Here is a 22,143-nt window from a genome sequence, read left to right on the forward strand (position 1 = left end):
GTATATAAAAACACTCAAATAAAACGTAATTTTGAAGAAACTATGACAAAAAAATTAACACATACTAGATTATTAATGAATTAAATGTTTTTACCTCTAAGGCTGTGTGATGAAGTGAAACTAAAGGGTTAATAAACACAAACTAAAGGAGATGTTGTAGAACGTCTGGCGAACGATGATAGATAGCGCAAAAATTGTAAAAAATGATTATTTCCTATTAATAACATTATCTTAAAGGAGCGTAACTACTGTGGCATGTAAATAATGCACATAAATAAAGTGAGCAAGAGCGCTCAACAATTATATCTAATCAACAGGCACGTGAAACCTAGCAGGATGCTCAAACAACAAAATCACCAGCTAACTTACTTTAAAACTGCAAGAACTATAGACTGATAGAATAACAGGCTTAAATAACCCCAAAACATAAGTCCACTTACAGTTCTCACGGACACGCGATTTATCAACTGGCTATCCTCCAGACATGACAGACCATGTCTTATCTTATTTCGGCCGTGTGGTGCGCGTGCACGCTCGCGGTGTCAAGCGCGTCTGCGCTATTCTCCGAGATGTTTTATCAACTGGCTAGTTATCCTCCAGACAGTGAGGGTCCGGACCACGTCTTTCTCATTTCGGCCGTGTGGCGCACGTACCCGCTCACGGTTTGATGCACGTACGCGCTATTCTCCGAGATGTACTTGACTTTTTTTGGACGACCTTGTTAAGGCGGTTTGATTTCCGAGCTCAGGCGGGCCGCCTTAACTGAAATATGCTGCAGGAAACCCCGATAGTTTCTAGCCACATCGGCCCAGAAAATCGCAACCTTCAACCCCCCGCCGTTCCCGGCACACGATGTAACCACAGAAGAGTCAAGTTTTAAATAGGACATTTTTTATTGCGCGATGCTAATGGTCTAATCAGATTCAATGAATTATGCTAAGCTATGCTAAAAGTGGTACCACCAGACCCAGAGATCGGATGAATGGATTCCAAAACGGTAAAACTCAATTGTTTAACTCTAGGGAAGCTGACAAAATAAGACTATTTTCAAAAAAAGTGGAGTGTCTCCTTAAATATATCTTGAATCACCCCCTTTAAGCAAAAAAAGTGTGCGGGGTTCATTATTCATTATTTTGTGATAGATTTACATGAACTTCAACTGACTGCATCCTGACAATGTCCAGGTTAAATTGCAATGTTTACACAAAAGTCAAATTGAAAAAAAACCATACATAATTCATATACTGACTGAGGTGCATCTCTACCTGTGTTTCAGTTTTATGAAGGTTTGCGAGTGCAGGATCTCAGAAGACTGAAGGACATGCTGATAGTAGAGACTGCAGACATGTTGCAAGCTCCTCTCTTCACTGCTGAAGCTCTCCTCCGGGCTCATGGTACGCTAGCGTCATGCTCACAAAGTCCTTGATGCACTGAAGAATCTTTATGAACAATCACAGTATGCTATGTAAATTGATGGTAGGATAAATAAGTTGTAAGGTATTTTTTTATACAGTCTATCAGTCGTCCTCTTACAGCAGGTGTACAGAAAGCCGCAGGGAGGTTTTTTCTTCGTATTTGATAAAAGCACTCGTCTTCAGAGCTGCTAAATGCACTGGCACAAGACTCGTAATTGGATCAGTGCTTTCTTTAATAATCTCCAATTATGCAAGCAGGCTGTCACTAGAGCCCATGGGAGGCGAAGGGCAAAGCTCTGATTCATAATTGCGGCTGTTATTGCCATAACCACCATGGGGTTCTTCAGCCCAAGATTAAATATACAACTCACCGCCTTTTAATCTTAAACTCGAATGTACAAATTCAGGCACCTCTGTGTAACAAAATCTAAACAGTTTAATTTAGGGGGTTTTCCTACAGTATATAAAAGCCCCTGGGGGTCAAACCAATAGTGTGATACTCCTACATAACTCTCTTTTACGGAGTACAAACAGTTGTCTGAGCAGGTGTAATGAATTTAGGGTTTCATAAAGTTGTTTTGGGAATATTTGTCCTCTTTCTGTGGGTATGATAAAGTTATTTTTGGCTTTGTGTATTCATTTGGCTTGTTTAAGATCTGGAGACCATCTCCGATTTCTTATCTTTTCTTATAAACCCACATGCTCTTCATTGATGCAGTTTGATTACGTTCACTTTAGGAAATAAAAATGTCTTTTTATATATAACAATCCCATGCATAGGTTTTGAATAGAATGAATTGACTACACACTTTTCATGTTTTTGAATTAAATTCGTGAATTATTGCTAATAGCATATTTGACCTACTTTGGGGTTTTGTTTCTCTTATGTAGGAGTATCACACCATTGTTTTGAGATGACTGGCAGGTTTAATACAATGGGGACCTAGGGGGTTTTATATATACTGTAGGGAAACTTCCCACTTAAAGGAATAGTCTACTCATTTTCAATATTAAAATATGTTATTACCTTAACTAAGAATTGTTGATACATCCCTCTATCATCTGTGTGCGTGCACGTAAGCGCTGGAGTGCGCTGCGACGCTTTGATAGCATTTAGCTTAGCCCCATTCATTCAATGGTACCATTTAGAGATAAAGTTAGAAGTGACCAAACACATCAACGTTTTTCCTATTTAAGACGAGTAGTTATACGAGCAGGTTTGGTGGTGCAGGATAGAGCGTAGCGCTTTTCTAGGCGTATTTAGGGGAGGGGCTGTATTTTGTGGCGTGGTGGCACTTTTGGGAGTACTTCGACTCGCCTGAAAAGTCCGCTCCCCTTCTCACTCTCATAATGGGAGAGGGAGGGTGTTACTGCCCAGAGTCGAAGTACTCCCAAAAGTGCTATTATGCCATATAATATAGTTCCTCTTTTAAATCCGCTTAGAAAAGCGCTGCGTTTTGTTTTGTGCCACCAAACTTGCTCGTATAACTACTCGTCTTAAATAGGAAAAACGTTGATGTGTTTGGTCACTTATAACTTTATCTCTAAATGGTACCATTGAATGAATGGGGCTAAGCTAAATGCTATCGAAGTGTCGCAGCGCGCTCCAGCGCTTACGTGCACGCACACAGATGATAGAGGGATGTTCTTAGTTAAGGTAATAACATATTTTAATATTGAAAATGAGTAGACTATTCCTTTAAAGGGATAGTTCACCCAAAAATGAAAATTCTGTCACTATTTACTCACATGTTGTTACAAACCAGCATAAATTTCTTTGTTCTGATGAACACAAAGGAAGATATTTTGAGGAACCAAACCATTCACTTCCATAATTTTAATTACAATGGAAGTGAATGGGGCCTCTGATTGGTTTGGTTACAAACATCCCTCAAAATATCTTTTTGTTCATAAGAAAATAGAAATTTGTGCAGGTGTGTAACAACATGAGAGTAAGTAAATGATGACAGAATTTACATTTTTGGGTGAACTATCCCTTTATTCTGTTTAGACCTTCGAGAAGCAACCTTGTATTGAAATGGATGAATTTGTTTGCAAACAAGCTGGTACAGAGGAACATTTGAAAAGTCAAAGATTGTGTTTCTCCATGTAAACAATATAATCTTTAATTTTGAAGTATTGTACCTTGTCGTACACATTATTCCTTAAATCTGTAGACTGGGATAGGGAGAAGCTCCTGGAAGCTTGGATGTCTAACGCTGAAGACTGCTGCCAGCGCTCTGGCGTTCAAATGCCAACCCCTCCACCCAGAGGCTACAACACTTGGGACACCCTACCGTCACCCCGTACACCTCGAACCACCCGATCATCCATCACCTCCCCGGATGAGATCAGCCTGACGCCTGCTGATGATGATCGCTCCTTGGTGAAGGATTATACATATTGCCTCTTGTGTTAAAATGATACTCAGTACCTTTTCCATCTATCATTGTCTGCCTGTACAGAATATAGTTTATATAGCTAATGTAGTTTTCTTATCAAATAAGTGTATTAAAAGACATAAGAATGAGTTATCACATTAGATTAAATCAAACCATCTCTTACGTAGGTGTCTCACTGAAGGTGTCATGTTTTTTTTTATACCGGCAGTGCGGGATTTGTATGTGTGCAGCATCTATGTTCGAAGAGCCTGTTGATATTCCATGCGGTCACGAGTTTTGCAGGGGATGCTGGGAAAGGTAAAAGTTTTTATATGGGAACTTCTCACTTCGTCATTTTTTAATTCAATCACATGTCAGTCATTCTCACATGTTATTGCTGCTGTCATGATGTAACTCCAGGCATGTGTTTGTTCCCCTTTGCAGCTTTTTGAATCTGAAAATCCAAGAGGGGGAGGCCCATAACATCTTTTGCCCAGCTTATGACTGCTTCCAGCTGGTTCCTGTTGAGGTCATTGAGAGCATCGTGTCCAGAGAGATGGACAAACGTTATCTGCAGTTTGACATCAAGGTATGATGATGTGTGCGGTATGTTGTACTCGGATTCTTTATGCACACCTACTGTTTCTATACCGAGTTTTAAACTGCATTCAAAATCATTTACAGGGGCAGTATGTACTGAATTGGATGAAGTAGCTACTTATTTGTCATTTAAAACGTTTTAATTTTTTTGTATCACCTCGGTTGAGGGTCCTGTCGCTGTGTATCTCTCGTCTTTTCAAATGAGGCGTTTCTAAATCTGGTTGTCATAAACAAATAAGTATCGTTCACTCCAGTAACTGACAAGAGACGGATGACGTGAACTACAATGCTTCGTTCTCATTGGTAGTCGCTTTTGAAAGTCGCTCATAATTTGCATAAAGTTAAACATTTCTCAAATTAGACGCGCGACTGGACATGCTGTCAACGGTCACTGCCGCTCGTGATGTCGGAAGTCGCTAGCTTCCATTGAAATCATTGAGTTTGTGTCGCTCTGCTATTGCTAGTCGCTGCTAGTCCGAATGCAGCTTAACACTGCAGATGACTGATTAAGGGCGATTTATAGTCGTGCGTAGGTCCTACGGCGTAGCAGCGACGGCGTAGGTTCCGCGTCGGTTTTCATTTATACTTGTGCGTCGCCGTCCGCGTCGACGTGCAAACACACGCGAAACCGCTGGTTGGCAGTAATCACGCGTGTAACCACAGTAGCAGCAGAAGTCGTCACAGAAGAAGAAGCTAAGCAAGTAAACCCACAAACGAAGAAGAAATAGCAACTTGTTGTGTATAATTTGAGAAGAACAGCAATGATGGAAGTAAATAAACAGCGACTTATGTTTCAGTTTAAGTTAAATCACTCCTCAACTTGGCTCGTCTTTGTTTTCACCGTCTCAAACGGAAATACCTATGACGCAGTTTTTTTACCTGACGGGAGGGGTTCTGGTGGACCAATCACAGCGCTTACGGTCCGCGTAGAGCCGACGCGCTGTTAGAAAATTTGTGAGGTGCGCGTCAGGCTACGCAGAGCTACGCACAGGCTACGGATAGCCTGCGCCGTAGCTGCGCCGTGGGACCTACGCACGACTATGGATCGCACTTAAGTCAGAGAATCATCACTACCAGCATCATTGCTAAATTCACGAGTATACTCTCCACGGCTACGCCCGGATGGCCGCGTTCGACACGTACGCAATGCAAATGATTTCTTATTCAAATTATTACTCTACCAGGTCGTCAGGGCTTTGAATTGAATTAAATTGATTCACGACATTTACAGTACATCAAAAAATTTAGATAGATAGAGGAAAAATAGCGGATTCACCATTGCAAACAAGGTTTAGAACAAACAACAAGAAAAACAAAGAACAGGAATCAAACATTATGGTGACAAAAATGCTCCACAGGTTTCTGCTCTTGGAATAAATGAAAATAAAAGAAGAAATGGTGTGTCTCCAAACGCTGTCTATTGCCTTTGTGTAATTGTTTGTTGTGTAGTGTCCTGTCTCAACATTTTTACGCGCACGCGCTGTCGTAATTATGAAAATGATGTCAATGCGTATGGCCCGATTATACCTTCGGCTTAAGTGATGTTGTCAACTTCGCTTTGTTGTACGAGTTCCCAAACTCCCTCTAGCTGTGAAAAACATCCACATGGCGAGAATCAAGAACACCATCGATATGCTCCGTTGATCCCGCGTTGAACATTTGTTTGCATCGCGTTAATGATTCGTCCATAATCCCTTCCACTGTGAACCGGCACTAAACCAAAAGCAAACCGAGCCAAAGTAAAGCGTGCTGAGGCCAACCGTGTAGTACCATATTGGCTCGTACTATCCAATAGAAAAGCACCATTTTGTGATCGTTAACAATCCTAGGATGTTCGTCGAAGAAGAGTAGGGGTGTGCCCTCGCATCCTGGCAAAACTTGCCCATTGGTCTACTTATCATCCCCATATACTAATTGGCGATATAACTCTGTCTCCTCCCTACTAATTTACTTCTTTCACTTTTTTGAATTTAGCTTGGCCTCATGGGATAGTAGTGTCCATCCAATGCACACTTAAAAACCTAGCTGGAAGTATTAGGTCATACGGGTACTTTTTGCCAACTGTTTCTCAAATACTATGAATTTAGACATACCGGTACTACTCACCTTGCATACTGATTTTCGGATGCAACGACATTTTACAGGTTTTGCAGGGGTCCTTGAAATCCTTGAAAGATTGTGAATCTGGGGGGAAAGATTCAAGGCCCTGGGAAGTTTTTGTAAATATACATACATAGATACAGATAATTGAAAGTGTTTGAATCTATTTTATGCAAGAAATTTCTAGCCTTTTAAGCATGTGTGCTAAACTGTTCGCTTTAAATGCTTATATCTTCTGTATGTGAATGTTGATTCATACCGAAATGCTTTTTTGCATAGTTGTGTTTGACACATGAAAACGTCTCGGGTTACGTATGTAACTGTTGTTCCCTGAGAAGGGAACGAGACGTTGCGTCTCCCTTGCCATACTTCCTGCGTCCCTGTAACATTGTCTTTAGCAATATTTCAGATAGCGATATACTTCCTGGCTCCCGCGTCACCCTGTCTTTGTCGTTAAGCCTCACCATTGGTTGAATTTGATATAGACATTCAGATGCACTTACCCCTGGAGGCGTCCCCAAAGTGTCACTGCAGTGACGCAGCGCGAGTTCCCTTGAAAGGGAACTGTAACAATATATCTTAAAAGGTAACACGATGTAACCTTGCTCTTACTGAAATGTGTCCCCACATTTAGTCCTTGAATTATTTGAGGGTATTGGACCTGGAAAGTCCTTGAAAGGTCCTTGAATTTGAAGTTAACTGATTTAAAGGGGTTCACTTAATTCGCCGCTCTGTAGTTGTTTTAAGTGCTGTGATTCTGCCATCTTAGGTAGCTTTGCAGTAACACAGATCTAGTACACTGAACATGTTTTGGTGTTATTGTAAAGTCAGTCCAAAGCTGTGGATCATTGAAATGGGAGCCAAGAAGATTGAAGTAACTGTAACAATGGCAGCTCTCATCAGAGACTGTCTGAGAATGACACTCTCACGCTGTGGAGTCCCAAGCCTTTCATTACGTTGCCATGGCGATGTTGAATCTTTCGCAGGGGCGTCTGAGCTGCTTTCAGGGTCAGTGTTTACTAAGAGACTTCTAGAGCTGTTGGTAAAAATTAACTCTCATCCATTGACTCAACAGATTAGATGAACCAGGCGGGACAAGATATTATCATTTTGGTTTAGCTTGTCAACAGTTTTTAGGTTTTTCACATTTCATACAGCCATATGCAGTCGGTACTATCGGTAACATTGGTTGTTCCTGTAGCTGAATTGGTAGATTATTGCGTTAAGGGTCAATACTGATAAAATGTGTGTCTTGAAAAAGTCACGTTGGTTAAAAGTGTCCATTTGCATAAATGTCTCTCGATTTCTCTTTCACAGGCATTTGTTGAGAATAATCCTGCCATCCGGTGGTGTCCACGGGCCGGCTGTGATAGAGCGGTGCGTTTGGCTGGACAGGGGCCTGGTGCCAGTACCTCTGACCCGCTCAGCTTCCCTCACCTTCAGGCCCCTGCAGTGGATTGTGGCAAGGGCCATCTCTTCTGTTGGTCAGTGCCAGTCATCCATATCAAATCCCTCAACTAAACTCCAGTGCTCTTGAACATATTAGTATCATTTTGTTTTTACATATGTTAGTTAAGACCTTTCACCACTTATATTTTAATTTCATTCGACCACTAGACTGATATATGTACATGACCTATATACGGAAAAGAAGAATCTGTTTGTATGCATGTTTGCCCGCAGAGGTCCGTGGCAGGATTGTTTCGCACAGCTCTGGGCCTTCTGTCCCAACACACAAACACACATAGACGTATACACACCCACAAAGAAGGCACATATTTCATCACTGCCTGTGCCAGGTCTGAACATTACATTTCACTAAATACACCCTCTCCTCTATCTCACACGCACAAACATTTCAGCTGTCTCACTAAATATGGAAATATTGGAGTGTTTCCATAGCTGAAGGTGTCATCTTAAGGCGTCCATCAATGTTTTTAAATAGTATAGCATCATAAGCTATTTCAAACACCTGAAACTGCTAAGAATGATACCTAATAATGAAGGAAATGTGTACTTAAGTATTTATACTTACGCTTACATTTCACATACAAGTTGCATGGAAACAGCTTAATCCCCCACGATCCTTTGCTATAGTATCCCGACAGAAGTGTATAGAATACAAACAAGATATTCTGTTGATTTTTTTCTGACATCACAATGATGATCCTCTTCTGTTGGGAATGTCAAGGAGAAGCCCATGAACCCTGTGACTGCCAAACATGGAAGATGTGGCTTCAGAAGGTCACTGATATGAAACCAGAAGAGCGTATGTTTTGGTTTGGACACTCCAGTCGTCACTTTCATCTTTTGTGATGAAAACTGTTCTGAAAATGTTGTTGAACCATCTGTATTTCTGTCTTTTTGCATTTCAGTGGCAGGTGTAAGTGAGGCGTATGAAGATGCTGCCAACTGCCTGTGGTTACTCACCAACTCAAAACCCTGTGCCAACTGCAAATCTCCCATTCAGAAGAATGAGGGCTGTAACCACATGCAATGTGCCAAGGTTATTGCTTGATAATAAAAATCATAATAGGGTTTATTTATATACCAGCTTAAGTGGGGGTGAGTTTTGCTGAGGTAGAAGAATGCAGGCTTGACAAGAACTTGTGTGAACTTTATCAGTGGATGATAAGACATTATATTAAGATTTCAATGGCTACAATTTTAAATCAGTAATCAATTAGTTTAACATTTTTTGTTGGTTTTTGGTTTGAGAAATTGGAGTTTGCCTTGTGTTTTATCACTGATACAGATGGTCACAGAAATTGGTGGGATGGTTAGTAGCAGAACAAGTAGTAAAATAAACTTGGTCATCAACAAAGGAGACGATCAATGTGACTCCGAAAAGACAAGTAGATTAAGAGAAGGAGTGGGCCAAGGACAGAACCCTGTGGGACTCCTAGAGTGGTGGAATTGTATTTCTGAATAGAGTTTGTCAGCGTTAGTAAGAAAAAACTTGAAGGAACACTTGTCAGTGATACCAATAGCTCAAAGACAAAATTAATATATTTTGACTGTCAAAAGTGAAACATTTTATGAAGTCCTGACTTCAGTGCTATAAAAGTATTAAATCCTAAGATTTTTTGTCAAATTATATTTGACAGGTTATGATATTTTCTTTGATCTGATGTTTGTTGTAGCTCTATTTTTGTGTTCAGCATAATGCTTTGTTTATACCAGCGATCACATGGTTGACATAATAATTGAATGTTATTATTAAAATTGTGATTTGTTGACAGTCCCACAAATGCAACATATTTAATAGATCTTTCTCTCTCTTATCACGATAAAGGAAAGCTGTGCAATTCCTTCTTATGATTGAAAAATGTGCTTTAGGGAAGTAATGCCTTTTAAGTCAATCTTTATAGTCTTACGGCAAGGTTATTCAACAGGGGAAACGTGGCAAATACTAGCAGAAAGCAAAAGTGAGAAAGCAACAAACTTAATCCTTTCAGAGGCCCACTGCTCCCAGTGTACTGCCTGTAGTAGACTGATATATTTGCTAGTGACACAGTAAAGGTGAGCTAATAGACTTGTTTTAGTGTTGGTGATAGAAAGTGTAAGTTTTCTTTGTACAGTGTAAGTATGATTTCTGCTGGATCTGTCTGGAGGAGTGGAAGAAACACAGTTCCTCTACAGGAGGATATTACCGGTGCACGCGCTATGAGGTCATTCAGCATGTGGAGGAACAGTCCAAGGAGATGACCGTTGAGGTACAACGTTGACATACAAATTTGTATACTTTTGAGAAGATAATGAAAGATTATATCAAATAATAAGCATTAAAGTGAGTAATGCTGTGCCTGCACATTAATGCATCATTTTAACTTGAGGCTGAGAAGAAACACAAAAACTTTCAGGAGCTGGATCGCTTCATGCACTATTACACACGCTTTAAGAACCACGAACACAGCTACAAGGTAATAATACCCAAACAGTTGGATGTTACATAGTCTTGCATTGCTGTACATTTGATTAAACAGCATAAGCTAAGTTCAAGAATTCAAGTGACCTCCAAACATTTTTTTTTACATGCAAAGTATATTTGATTGTTCTTAAAAAAAAAACGGACTATTTTACTGACATAATTCAGAAAACATATCAGTATAGTATTCTGCCCATAGAATCCAGTTTATCTGCTGCCAAGTGTCTGAATTAAAATAACACATATTTTTAAAAAAAGTAGAAGATTTATCATCCCAGTCATTTTTAAGCATAACTTAATCACATGTGCCCTTGATCCTAAAAGTTGTGTAAAGCCAGCCAATCAGATTAGAGATTCCCAGATCATAAACGTGCTTTCAGTTTCCAGTTTTCACATCAAATATCGGAATTATTACTACACTTACATTGAGTTTTATGCACATGAATGATTAGAGTCATATTTAAAGGAACAGTATATAAGAAATGTATATCAATTAATCATAAAATGGCCCTGACATGTCACTATACACATTAAGAAATCATTTTCATTTCAAATACTTATATCACTCACAACAGTGGTCTGGCCAGGATATTGTCATTTAAAAAGTGGAGTTGCAGCCCTCAACTGATGTATATGTTGTAATGTTGTGTATTGGCCACCAGTTGTGTGATTGCAGTACCAGTTTTAGCCACAAGTTTTGTGATTGCAATATCAGTGTTGGCCACAATTCTACATACTGTTCCTTTAAGTGGGAAACTTGCGAGTTGTGAGGTATGGGATGTGTCTATTCTTTTAACATTATAAAAAGCATGTTTGTTGTCAATGGTAATGAATGATTTTGCAAAGTCTGTATTTCAGTCATTTTACATAAATGTGCGAAAAATCTTTATTTTTATTCAATACCAATGTATGACTAGGATTTCTATGACTTGTAATGGGCAAGCTGTGTGGACACTATAGTTAATATAAGTAATCATAAAGTTTTCAGGAAAACTTTTTTGTTACATAATGTTTTTGCTACACTGTCAGAAATAAAGGTACAAAACTGTACATTTTCTGTCACTGGGCTGTACACTAAGTTTACGTTTCGTTCCTTTACAGGAATACAAAACAGAATACAATTTTGTAGATTACCATACCTTAAGGACCTACATTGTTAGAGAAAAGTCAAAATATGTACCCTAGCTGTCAGTTGGGCAGCGCCCTTTAAAAAGGTAATTGTATGAACCATTAGGTACAGATATGTAAACATTAGTACCAATATGTACCTTTGGGATACTAATATATGTATTTTTGAGGTACTAATAAGCTCTCTTTGGTCCCAGTATGTACCTCTGAGGTACTAAAATGCAATCTCTAGGTGCAAAGCTGTACTTTTTGAAAGGGTACAGCCCCACTGACAGAAAAGGTACAGTTTTGTACTTTTATTTCTGGCAGTATACTTTTATGTTATTCTCTGACTTGAACGCATTAAGTAAGGAATAATTGTCGATGAGCCCTTGAATTATAAGAAAATAATGCACACCCAAGGTGCAATGCGGCACGACTCGAAGCGGAGTGCCTTTACACCTCAGGTGTGCATTATTTTCAAATAATTCTAAGGACCGTAGTAAATTTTTCATTTTATACCACGGTTACCACAAACATTGCTCTGGTGCCTATTTTTAAGACATTTGACAAGTTAGGTGTGCGTTTATTAGAAATTAATGCATACCCACAGAACATTTCTCAGCCAATCAGAATATAGCATTCAACAGACCTGTGGTATAATAACAAATGCATGTCTCGGACCTTTGAGTTTCTTAGGTACACTTGTAGGCTGCTTGTAGTCCAAAGCCAATATGCAAAATGTCTCCATTTTACACTGAGATATTTCTACTATCCTCTCTTACAGCTTGAGGAACGGCTGCTTAAGACAGCCAAAGACAAGATGGAACAGCTAAGCAAAGTTCTGAGTGGAAGTAAGATGCAAAGCAGGACTTTTATTTATAATATTTTGTCCTTTGTTAAATTGTATAGACCCCTTCACGGTTCACGTCACAGGCGGTTCCAACTGCGCATGTTGGGGTCAGAAAAGACATTACAGCAGATTGAGTTGCGTATTACTCGGTATCGTCAAAAATGCCTACTTACGTTGTGGGCTGTGAAAATCGCACCAGGTCTTCCGTTAAGTTTTCGCGATTCATGCAGAATCTCAAAAACAAAAAAAATACAACATCTGCGTCTGCAAGCAATTAACGTGCAGACTGGAACAATGCAAATATCAAAGAGGCTTGTGTTTGTAGTGCTCACTTCATTTGAGGTAAGTAAAAATTTTTCAGCCCTGTTAGATTAAATATATATATAAAGCCTGGATGGTATGAACAGTTTGACCCCATGCTGCGCGCGCACCCGATAGTCATTCAATGTTTACAAACCTTGAAGGGGTCTATAGTCTGGTAGTACTGTATATAGCTTTATACCTGAGGCTTATGATTTTTTTTTAAACTTGTGATTTGTCTTGCTGTGTTGTTGCAGGAGAGGGAGGTCCTCCAGACACTACTTTCATTGAAGATGCAGTGCATGAACTACTCAAGACCCGCCGCATTCTCAAGTGCTCTTACCCTTACGGGTTCTATCTGGAGCCCAAAAGCACAAAGAAGGAAATATATGAACTTATGCAGGTCAGTAACGTGGAGTAAATAGTCGGAAGTGCTTATCCCAGACTGTTCTGAGTTAGCAATGATGCTTCTTTTGCCAGAGTTCCCACGGGGCCTTGAAATCCTTGAAAGTTTGTGAATCTGGGGGGGATTCAAGCCCCTGGGAAGTTTTTGAAAATATACATACATAGATACAGGTCATTGAAAGTGCTTGAATCTATTTAATGCAAGAAGTTTTTTTTGGAAAAAAATCCATATTATTCCCTGTATAGTGTAGGATTATCTTATACAATTTCCAGCCTTTTAAGCACACGTGCTAAACTGTTCGCTTTAAATGCTTATATCTTCTGTATGCGAATGTTGATTCATACCAAAATGCTTTTTTGCATAGTTGGTGTTTGACACATGAAAACATCTCGGGTTACGTATGTAACTGTTGTTCCCTAAAAAAGGGAACGAGACGCTGCGTCTCCCTTGCCACAATTCCTGCGTCCCTCTAATGCCGCCTTTGGCAATATATTTAAGATAGCGAAATACTTCCTGGCTCCCACGTCACCCTGTCTTTGTTGTTAAGCCTCACCATTGGTTGAATTTGATATACACATTCAGACACACTTACCCCTGGAGGCGTCCCCAAAGTGTCACCGCAGTGACGCAGCGTAAGTTCCCTAAAAAGGGAACTGTAACAATGTATCTTAAAAGGTAACTCGATGCAACCTTGCTCTCACTTGAAATTTATCCTTACATTTAGTCCTTGAATTTGAGGGTATTGGATCTGGAAAGTCCTTGAAAGGTCATTGAATTTGAAGTTAACTAAGGTGTGGGAACCCTGTTTTGCTCCCATTAGACTGACTTGGAAATGGTGACTGAAGACCTTGCGCAAAAGGTCAACAGACCGTACCTCCGCACCCCCCGTCATAAAATCATCCGCGCCGCATGCTTGGTGCAGCAGAAACGGCAGGAGTTTCTGGCTTCTGTGGCGAGAGGCGTGGCCCCCAACGACTCACCCGAAGCCCCTCGACGCAGGTAAGAGACTTCTTTCTGAATATCAGGCTGCTTACGGTTTAGTCAAAATGTATTTTACTTCTGGGTGACAGAAGATGCAATGAGAAAAAATTGTGATGTGAAAGTTTATTTTGTACATCACGAGTTTATTGGCTTATGCAATGTTTGTCCCAGCAATCAGTTTTTTGAGTGCTTTCCCTCCGAGGACCGAGGTTGTGATACCTGCATTAATGGACAAGTTCGGTATTTTACACTTAAAGCCCTGTTTTCAGATTGTTTATGATGATATAGAACGGTTTTGACTGAAATTTCAACATATGCGGCTGCCCCGAGAATTTTCAGGTGTTTGTGTTTCCCCTCACACCCCTACAATGGGTTTAATGGTGCACTGGAACAATCCTTCCTAAAATGCATTAAACTTTCGTTTACAAAGACGTGAAACTCACCGAGTGGTCAGGGGTGTTCACTGATATTCTCACACAAAAATTGCTGCAAATTACGCATTCCAACAGGTTTTATCTTAGTTTTTGCAACTCCATTGACTTGTATTAGATGTGCTGTGAGGTACGGTATTACTCCGCGCCGGGAACGTTGTTTGTATTCTTGCAATTGGCAAAGCTGGATTAGCGCCACCACCTGGACTGGAGTTTCTATTATTTAAGCTCTCAATGGAAGAATATACGAGTGTGAGGCGTTTGGAATTTGGAAAAATAGGTCCACAAGTTAACGACGAATGCTAAAACACTTGTTGGAAATCATCTTTTGCAGCGATTTTTGTGTGAGCATATCAGTGAACACCCCTGACCACTCGGTGAGTTTCACGTATTTGTAAACGAAAGTTTAATGCATTTTAGGAAGGATTGTTCCAGTGCACCATTAAACCCATTGTAGGGGTGGGAGGTGAAACACAAACACCCGAAAATTCTCGGGGCAGACGCATATGTCGAAATTTCAGTCAAAACCGTTCTATTTCATCATAAACAATCTGAAAACAGGACTACCTAAAATACCGAACTTGTCCTTTAAAATTAAAATTTATTGTTAAATGTTTGCAGGATTTAAAGGCTGTGTTGTAACAGTAGTCAAAAGCAATGTCTAAATATTTCAATATATGTTAACATTATTTCCCCCTGCCATGAAACACATATATGTACATATGGATTTATTTAGGCGATGTAAATAGGGCCATTAAATGTTGTTATTTGCTGGAATCTGATTAAAGTAATGTAGTACTCTTTTTGTATGTTTACAGTTTTGCTGGTGGGACATGGGACTGGGAGTACTTGGGTTTCGCCTCTCCAGAGGTAAGGTGTTTTGTTTGGTATACAGCCATATGGAAAAGCCTTTGGGGATGGTTTAATGTAGAGTGCTTTTCAATAAATCTATACTGTGGGCAACGTTTGTAAACCTGACGTACAGCGCTTGAAGGTTTGAACCTCCATCCAGGCCTATTGAACAAAATTGAGTGAAGTTGCAGTAGCTGTAAATGTGAAATGTGAAGATAAACAGTGTGTGCCTGTGTTTTGTTCTGATCTAAAGATCCAGAGGAATCAAGCCTTTCTCGGGGGAATTGATCCGAGAGAGCGCTGTCAGTATACAGGAAGCCATCTGCAGGTATTAATAAATCCTCATTAGACCCCATCTCAAGAACGGCAGAACAGCACCTGTCATGTACATCACTTTTTATTTGGTCGCATGCTTTTTGTTGCATTTATGTCTTTTTAGAAAGACACTTTGCACACCAAGGAAAGATTTCTTGCTCTGATGCATTTTGCCATCTTTGAAAAGTCATTCAGGAGAAGGTCCTCTGAAAGATGCCTTTGGTGTTGCAACTTGCTTATTTTGCTTTCGCTATACCGCAGAGGTCACGAATAAAGGGCTCGTTATAGTCGTGCATAGGTCCTACGGCGTAGCAGCGACGGCGTAGGTTCCGCGTCGGTTTTCATTTATACTTTTGCGTCGTCGTCCGCGTCGACGTGCAAACACACGCGCGACCGCTGGTAGGCAGTATCCACGCGTGTAACCACAGTAGCAGCACAAACGTGAAAGAAGAAGAAGCTTAGCAAGTTAACCCACAAACAAAGAAGAAACAGCAACTTGTTGTGTATAATTTGAGAAGACCAGCAATGATGGAAGTAAATAAACAGTGACTTTTGATGCAGTTTGAGTTAAATCACTCCTCAACTTTGTTTTCACCGTCACAAACGGAAATACCTATGACGCAGTTTTTTTACCTGACGGGAGGGGTTCTGGTGGACCAATCACAGCGCTTGCGGTCCGCGTAGATCTGACGCGCTGTTAATTTTTTTGTGAGGTGCGCGTCAGGCTACGCAGAGCTACGCACACGCACAGGCTACGGATAGCCTACGCCGTAGCTACGGCGTAGAACCTACGCACGACTATAAATCGCCCTTAATGTGTTATTGGAGATTTTTTGAGGTGAAGCAGGCCACTGTTTCAAAATATAATGCTGGTTGCTGCTCTTTGTAATCTATTATTCAGGTTATGGCACAGTTTTTATGGCTTCAAGGGAAGATGAATGATAGTTCATCTTATAGAAAGTAAAGTTTTCTATTACTGATGCTTGAGCTGTTCCTCTCAGAAATGTTTTTCCTAAATGTGCAGTTTCTTTCAGTTGCTTCTACTTTTGTATGCTTTTTGCATGCAGCTTTAGTCTGGGTTAGACAAATTTTTTTTATAATTTTGTAAAGTCAAGTTCTGCGGTACAATCAAAATTGGAACAAGTTCATTATAGATCAATACCCGGTAAAGAGTAAGTTGTTGTTATACAGATCTAAGTTTGTTTTTTCTGTTAATACTTTTGAGAACGTTTTTTACCAAGTCAAACCAGATGTAGTTTTACATTTTTTTTTAATTCTTTATAATTAAACCCCACCCTCACCATGAACATAGCCATAGAAACTGGCATGGCATTTTAAATGAAAGGAAAAAAAGAAATGATACGGCTACATGTCTGAAATAACTGATTCTGATTGGTCATCAATGGTAGATGCATTTCTATTAAGCCTGGAGTATAGTACAAGAACGTGCGTGTACAGTTGAAAGCACAAGTATAGTTTATTTGGCTCGTACGTGTACACAGACTTTCAACGCGTGTACATTGCAACAAATACAATGCATCTACTACATTCTCCTGTATGCGCATGCCTATGAGTACAAAGTATACTGATGACAAAATTTGCTTCATGCGCGTATGTGCACGTACACTGATAGGTCTTATACATATATATATAATGCATACATATATTTTGAAATATAAAAATGTAAACAAGGATCAGATATACAGTTCTTAACAAACATGCATGTTCGAAGGCGCCAATTCTTTCTCTGCCGGTGGGTGCTCATCACAGCGTCAAGCAATGCTTAGGTTACTTAGCAACGACAGATGCTCTGGAGTGCTGCACGCACTTTGAAGGGGAGGAAAGCGGAATGGTAAAGTTTTTTGTGTGATTTTAGACGTGACGTGTGAAGTAAATGTAAAGCAACTGTGCATATGTGCTTGGCCATTTTGGTGGGTGCTCCAGCCGAGCCCCAGAGCACCCACGGGATCGGCGCCTATGTGCATGCTTATTGTAGCACTTCCATCATCGTAAAACAACAAGTGAGGAACCTTTTTGGGGTTATAAGCCCTACTTCACACGCACTATACATAGACCCTCGTGCATGCATAAAAATGGGACTATCCTTTAGCTTTATCCTTTAAATTGCGCAAATTCAAAAATACGCCCAATGCAAATGCTCCTATTTCGAAAAAATTGCTTTTTACTTTTTCTGCTCTATAGAAGAGGTCATTCAGGCGATTTTAAAAAAAGGAATATATTGCGAAACTGCAATAGAAACAGATTTTCACATTCTAAAGAATTTCTATAACATCCCAGAAACACCTCATACGTGGCTCATAAGGGGCTTTTCTTGCCATTAATGCTTTGATAACACGCCTGGGTGTCTTTTGGTTAAATCAGCAGTGGCTACAATACACGTAAACCTACCAACATCCTTCACCATGATTCTTGGAATGACTTGTTTTAGTTGCATTGGTTAAAGGTCCAGTGTGGGTTTTTTTAGCGGCATCTAGCAGAGAGTTTGCAAATTTGCAAACCTCAATTTCGAACGCAGTGAGAAGCTACGGTAGCTGCCACAGGACAAACATGTCAACAACGTAGGGATGAAATGCGCTCTGTAGAACAGTTTGGGGGCGACTGTATAAACATGGCTGTTACTTCCATGTAAGGAGACCCGTGATGTATGTAGATAAAAATTCTAAGGAAATAAAAACAATACAGGTCTTATGTAAGGTCTTTATACACCACTGATAATATAGTTATGTATATTATATAGGGCTGGGACGATGCATCGCGTTTCCCATTAAAAATGCCTGTCTGAAATCGATTTTGAACCGCAAGACTCCGATTCTGTGTTTCATGCGCAGCTTGTGCGTGTACTACGGATCTTTGATAAGTAGGAAGTCTTAATCAATCTAAAATCATTATGAATCAAGAAGTAAACCTAACATTGGATTCAGACATGCCTTCATTCCTTCCTGCCTTGGAATGCTGCCTCAGAAGGCAGCAATTTACAATTTTCGGATGCACCGCGTATCAATCTAAAATCACCATGAGTTTAAGTCGTTTATAACATGCATTTAAAAAAGCAACACTCGTCAAACACAATCATTCAAAATATTCTTTATTATCATGAAAATACCTGTAACAATTTGAAGAACAGCGATGTAAATATGCTTATAGACATTTCCTGAAATAGTGTTTGTAATGGTTCTTTTTCTGTGGCACAAATGGAGTTTCTGCATGAGAGCGCCCTCTGGCTTTTGGATGTGGCGGCATTTCACTGTAATTCATTAAAATTCATTCATTCAGAAAACGCGCATTTGCACAATTAATCGTCCCCAGCCTTAATATTATATTGTATTTCTGTCAAAAGATCCTTCTAAAAGTTACACAATGCACCTTTAATGAACATCCTGTCATTTCAAAATAGTTTTTTGTTGGCATTTTGAAAATAGCGCAACTGATTTTTACAAATCTGTAATAAAAACAAGGCTAATGTGAGGTCAGATATTTTTGTATAATGGCCGATAAGTTGTAAAATTGCCACACTGCTAGTTTTAAGTCTTGCATCGAGTGTGTCACTTTTCTTCTAACACAACACTTCGATTTGAGTATAATTTTATAATTGGGGTGTCTCTGTAATAACTGGGATCATGAACAGTACTTCTGTCATTACGGCAGGTCATTAATAGGCCAAAGGTTCTTGTAACATACCAACATTTTTTTGCCATATTGACAGGATGACTGTACATTTAACCCTTACATAGACTAAACAGACACACACATACTGAAGCCCATAAAGTATCATGTTCATTACCTAGCATAAGCTTGTTTGAATATGTACATGATTCAAGCAACTTCTCTCACATTTCAGCTTATAACATCTGTTTGGTATTGTGACACATCAAAGGCAATAAATAACCCTCCTTAGTTTTGATAGCGTCACAGCAGATATCTGTTCCTGTGACGAGTTTCTCAGAGATGTTGACTTTTATTTACAGGGCCCGTGGAGAATGCTGATAGCACATTTGAAGCAGATGTGAAACAGTGCTGCGTGTGTTTTTGTGTTGTAGGAGTATGCCGAGTTCCAGTACAGACGCAGACACAGGCAACGCAGACGGGGAGACATGGCCAGTCTGCGCAGCAACACACCCGATCCCGATGACCACGGCACTTTAGGTGTGGAGAAGAAAAATCCTGCATCTTTCGCACACGCTGACCTCAGCCTAAAATGCAGTAAAAATGCAATGTGAACGTTCTGTTAACGCTCTCTTTTCGTGATACAGGCTTTTATTAAGCTATATAAAATAATGGAGTGTTATTTTTATTCGTTGATGGGGAAAAGATGTCGGTTAGACTTGAAGGAAGTTCCACACAAAGTGTTCGGGCTCATAAACCGTCAGTATGTGTAACTAAATCCAGATGAGTAGTGTAAACAGCGTTGCCACCCTTGGAGTCAGGATACAAAACTCAAAAGTACCCTAGGAAACTAAACAATTGATCACTTTTTCCATTGTTTTTCCTTTGTAGACACACAGGAAATCGGCGGTGGTCAGAGACAAGGTTTGCCAATGGTAAGCGTTGCACGTCCGCAAATGGATTATTCTGCAGATCCTCGGCTTATAGTAACATCCGATCTTGTGCCTTACAGCCTCACGGCTCTCTGGATGAGGATGACCCGAATATTCTCTTGGCCATCCAGCTGTCCCTGCAGGAGTCCGGTCTGGCTTTAGGCGGTGCTGGTGTTGATGCTCAAGAGATACTGGCCAATGAGGCGTCTCTAGGGGCCATTGGAACATCCCTGCCCACGCGGCTGGATTCGATGCTGTGCGGTATAGATGTGCCCCGCGCTGCCCTAAGCAGCTCTGAGCTGTTGGAGGTGGGTGACAGTTTGAAGAAGCTGGGAAATATCAGCGGCCAGAACGTTCCCCTGCGTTATGACAATCTTAGCAATCCGACTCGTGAGTCCGCAGAGGGCACCTACCAACCTCTTTCGGGACGCCTGGAGTCTACTGACTTCAACACAGAGAGCGCCAACCTTCTGGGCAACATCATGGCTTGGTTTCATGACATGAACCCCCAGAATATCAATTTGGTGCCCTCGGCGACGCATCAAGAATTCTCTGCTTCGGAGTGCACCGATACGCAGTGGACATCAGGGGGCGATAGAGAGCAAGAGCGCGAGTACGGCGCCACAGAAGAACGTGAGCCTGTCAGGCCGACGCAGCTCGACCTGGTGGCTCACGACGTATCTCCAGTACCTCCTTCGTCTGTCGAGTTAGGGGAAACTCCGAGCGGTTCCAACCCGTGTCACTCCGATACCCCGAAATGTGACTCTGACCCTGACCAGCCTAGCAGTAGCTCTTCTGAATGGGAGGGTCAAGTGCATCTTGTATGAAATACCGACCCTTCTTATACGCTAAGCCACTTTTTCATGTGAAGTAGTCGCTGGGGTTCAAACTCGAGGCGAGATTAATCACAACGAGAAAAGCTTTCGTGTCTATTGTCTGAAGCCGAGTTCACAAATTGGTCAGTACTCGTAACTAGTGTTCTTTGCTCACTAAAAAAAAAACTCTTTCCAATCATAAAGTGTGAAACACTTCTGAAGAGTCAGCAACTGAACCACGTAATAAAAAAGAGAGAGAAGTCCGTGAGGTAATCTTACGCAGACAGCCAATGCCGTAGGGCTTAATCTGTAATGATGAGAAAATATCTACTGTATAGTAAAGTCTTTATCCGCATAAATGTTAGGATGTAAAAGACACTGTAGGTGCCAAAAACACTGGCTAGCACACCCAGAGTTCACTAACGCCCAGTGGACGGTGTGCCGACTGTGCCTGCTGCTGAAGGGCTCGGTCGCCCTATCCTTCCTTTAAACTAGACCTGTAGTGTTAAGAGACGCATACAGAAGAGCGGGGCTGTTCTGTGCTGCCGATCATCACAGAAACTAAATGTACGGTCGGTTGCGCAGTCTACTTCTTCATTTTTTGGGTCAAATGCAATCACTGTAATCCTTCAATGGTAAATTCGAAAGTATCGGTGAGGTTCGGCTCATTTCAGGAGCGCCGCCGCACTGGCTCGGTTTTCTCTTTGCAACTTATCACAGTGCCTTTTCTGTGAAACTTCGCTTTATTTATAGCCACTCTCTTGCGCTCGGCGCCCAGTATGTGGGAAGTTCAGATAGACGGCGTTGGATTATCAGGTGGCAGTTACGCAAACTGAGCTTAATTAAAAAAAATAAACTTTTATATATGTTGATTTGCCCTTGTTAGCATGTTTCCGGTCCCGTTACAGAGAATCTTTATAAAAAACTAAAATAATGGATTATTGTATCCATTTATATTGAATGTGAATGTGCATTGTGTTTTAAGATGAGAAATCCAGAAAGTGTGGCGATAACATTTCAACAACAAGAAATATTTAACATTTAAAGGTATTGTTCACCTTAAAACAAAAATGTTGGCATTATTTTTTACCCTCATGTTACCT

At 40.5% G+C, this 22,143-nt stretch overlaps 1 protein-coding gene across 1 annotated transcript in view; it reads left to right on the top strand.

The window, feature by feature from the left end:
• Positions 1 to 21,912, top strand: part of ankib1b (ankyrin repeat and IBR domain containing 1b) — a 33,285-nt gene extending 11,373 nt beyond the window's left edge. Inside the window, exons 5-20 of the mRNA XM_073871973.1 lie at positions 1,277 to 1,394; positions 3,593 to 3,801; positions 4,026 to 4,114; positions 4,241 to 4,385; positions 7,814 to 7,969; positions 8,666 to 8,765; positions 8,872 to 9,002; positions 10,078 to 10,212; positions 10,333 to 10,419; positions 12,319 to 12,385; positions 12,942 to 13,087; positions 13,911 to 14,089; positions 15,321 to 15,372; positions 19,728 to 19,833; positions 20,185 to 20,228; positions 20,306 to 21,912. Of these exons, the coding sequence (XP_073728074.1) occupies positions 1,277 to 1,394; positions 3,593 to 3,801; positions 4,026 to 4,114; positions 4,241 to 4,385; positions 7,814 to 7,969; positions 8,666 to 8,765; positions 8,872 to 9,002; positions 10,078 to 10,212; positions 10,333 to 10,419; positions 12,319 to 12,385; positions 12,942 to 13,087; positions 13,911 to 14,089; positions 15,321 to 15,372; positions 19,728 to 19,833; positions 20,185 to 20,228; positions 20,306 to 21,052 (2,511 nt within the window). The 3' untranslated portion in view covers positions 21,053 to 21,912. The remainder of the gene's footprint in view (positions 1 to 1,276; positions 1,395 to 3,592; positions 3,802 to 4,025; positions 4,115 to 4,240; positions 4,386 to 7,813; positions 7,970 to 8,665; positions 8,766 to 8,871; positions 9,003 to 10,077; positions 10,213 to 10,332; positions 10,420 to 12,318; positions 12,386 to 12,941; positions 13,088 to 13,910; positions 14,090 to 15,320; positions 15,373 to 19,727; positions 19,834 to 20,184; positions 20,229 to 20,305) is intronic.
• Positions 21,913 to 22,143: the final 231 nt, after the last annotated feature.

This window comes from Misgurnus anguillicaudatus, chromosome 10, assembly GCF_027580225.2.
Source record: "Misgurnus anguillicaudatus chromosome 10, ASM2758022v2, whole genome shotgun sequence".
In the NCBI taxonomy this organism is placed as follows: domain Eukaryota; kingdom Metazoa; phylum Chordata; class Actinopteri; order Cypriniformes; family Cobitidae; genus Misgurnus; species Misgurnus anguillicaudatus.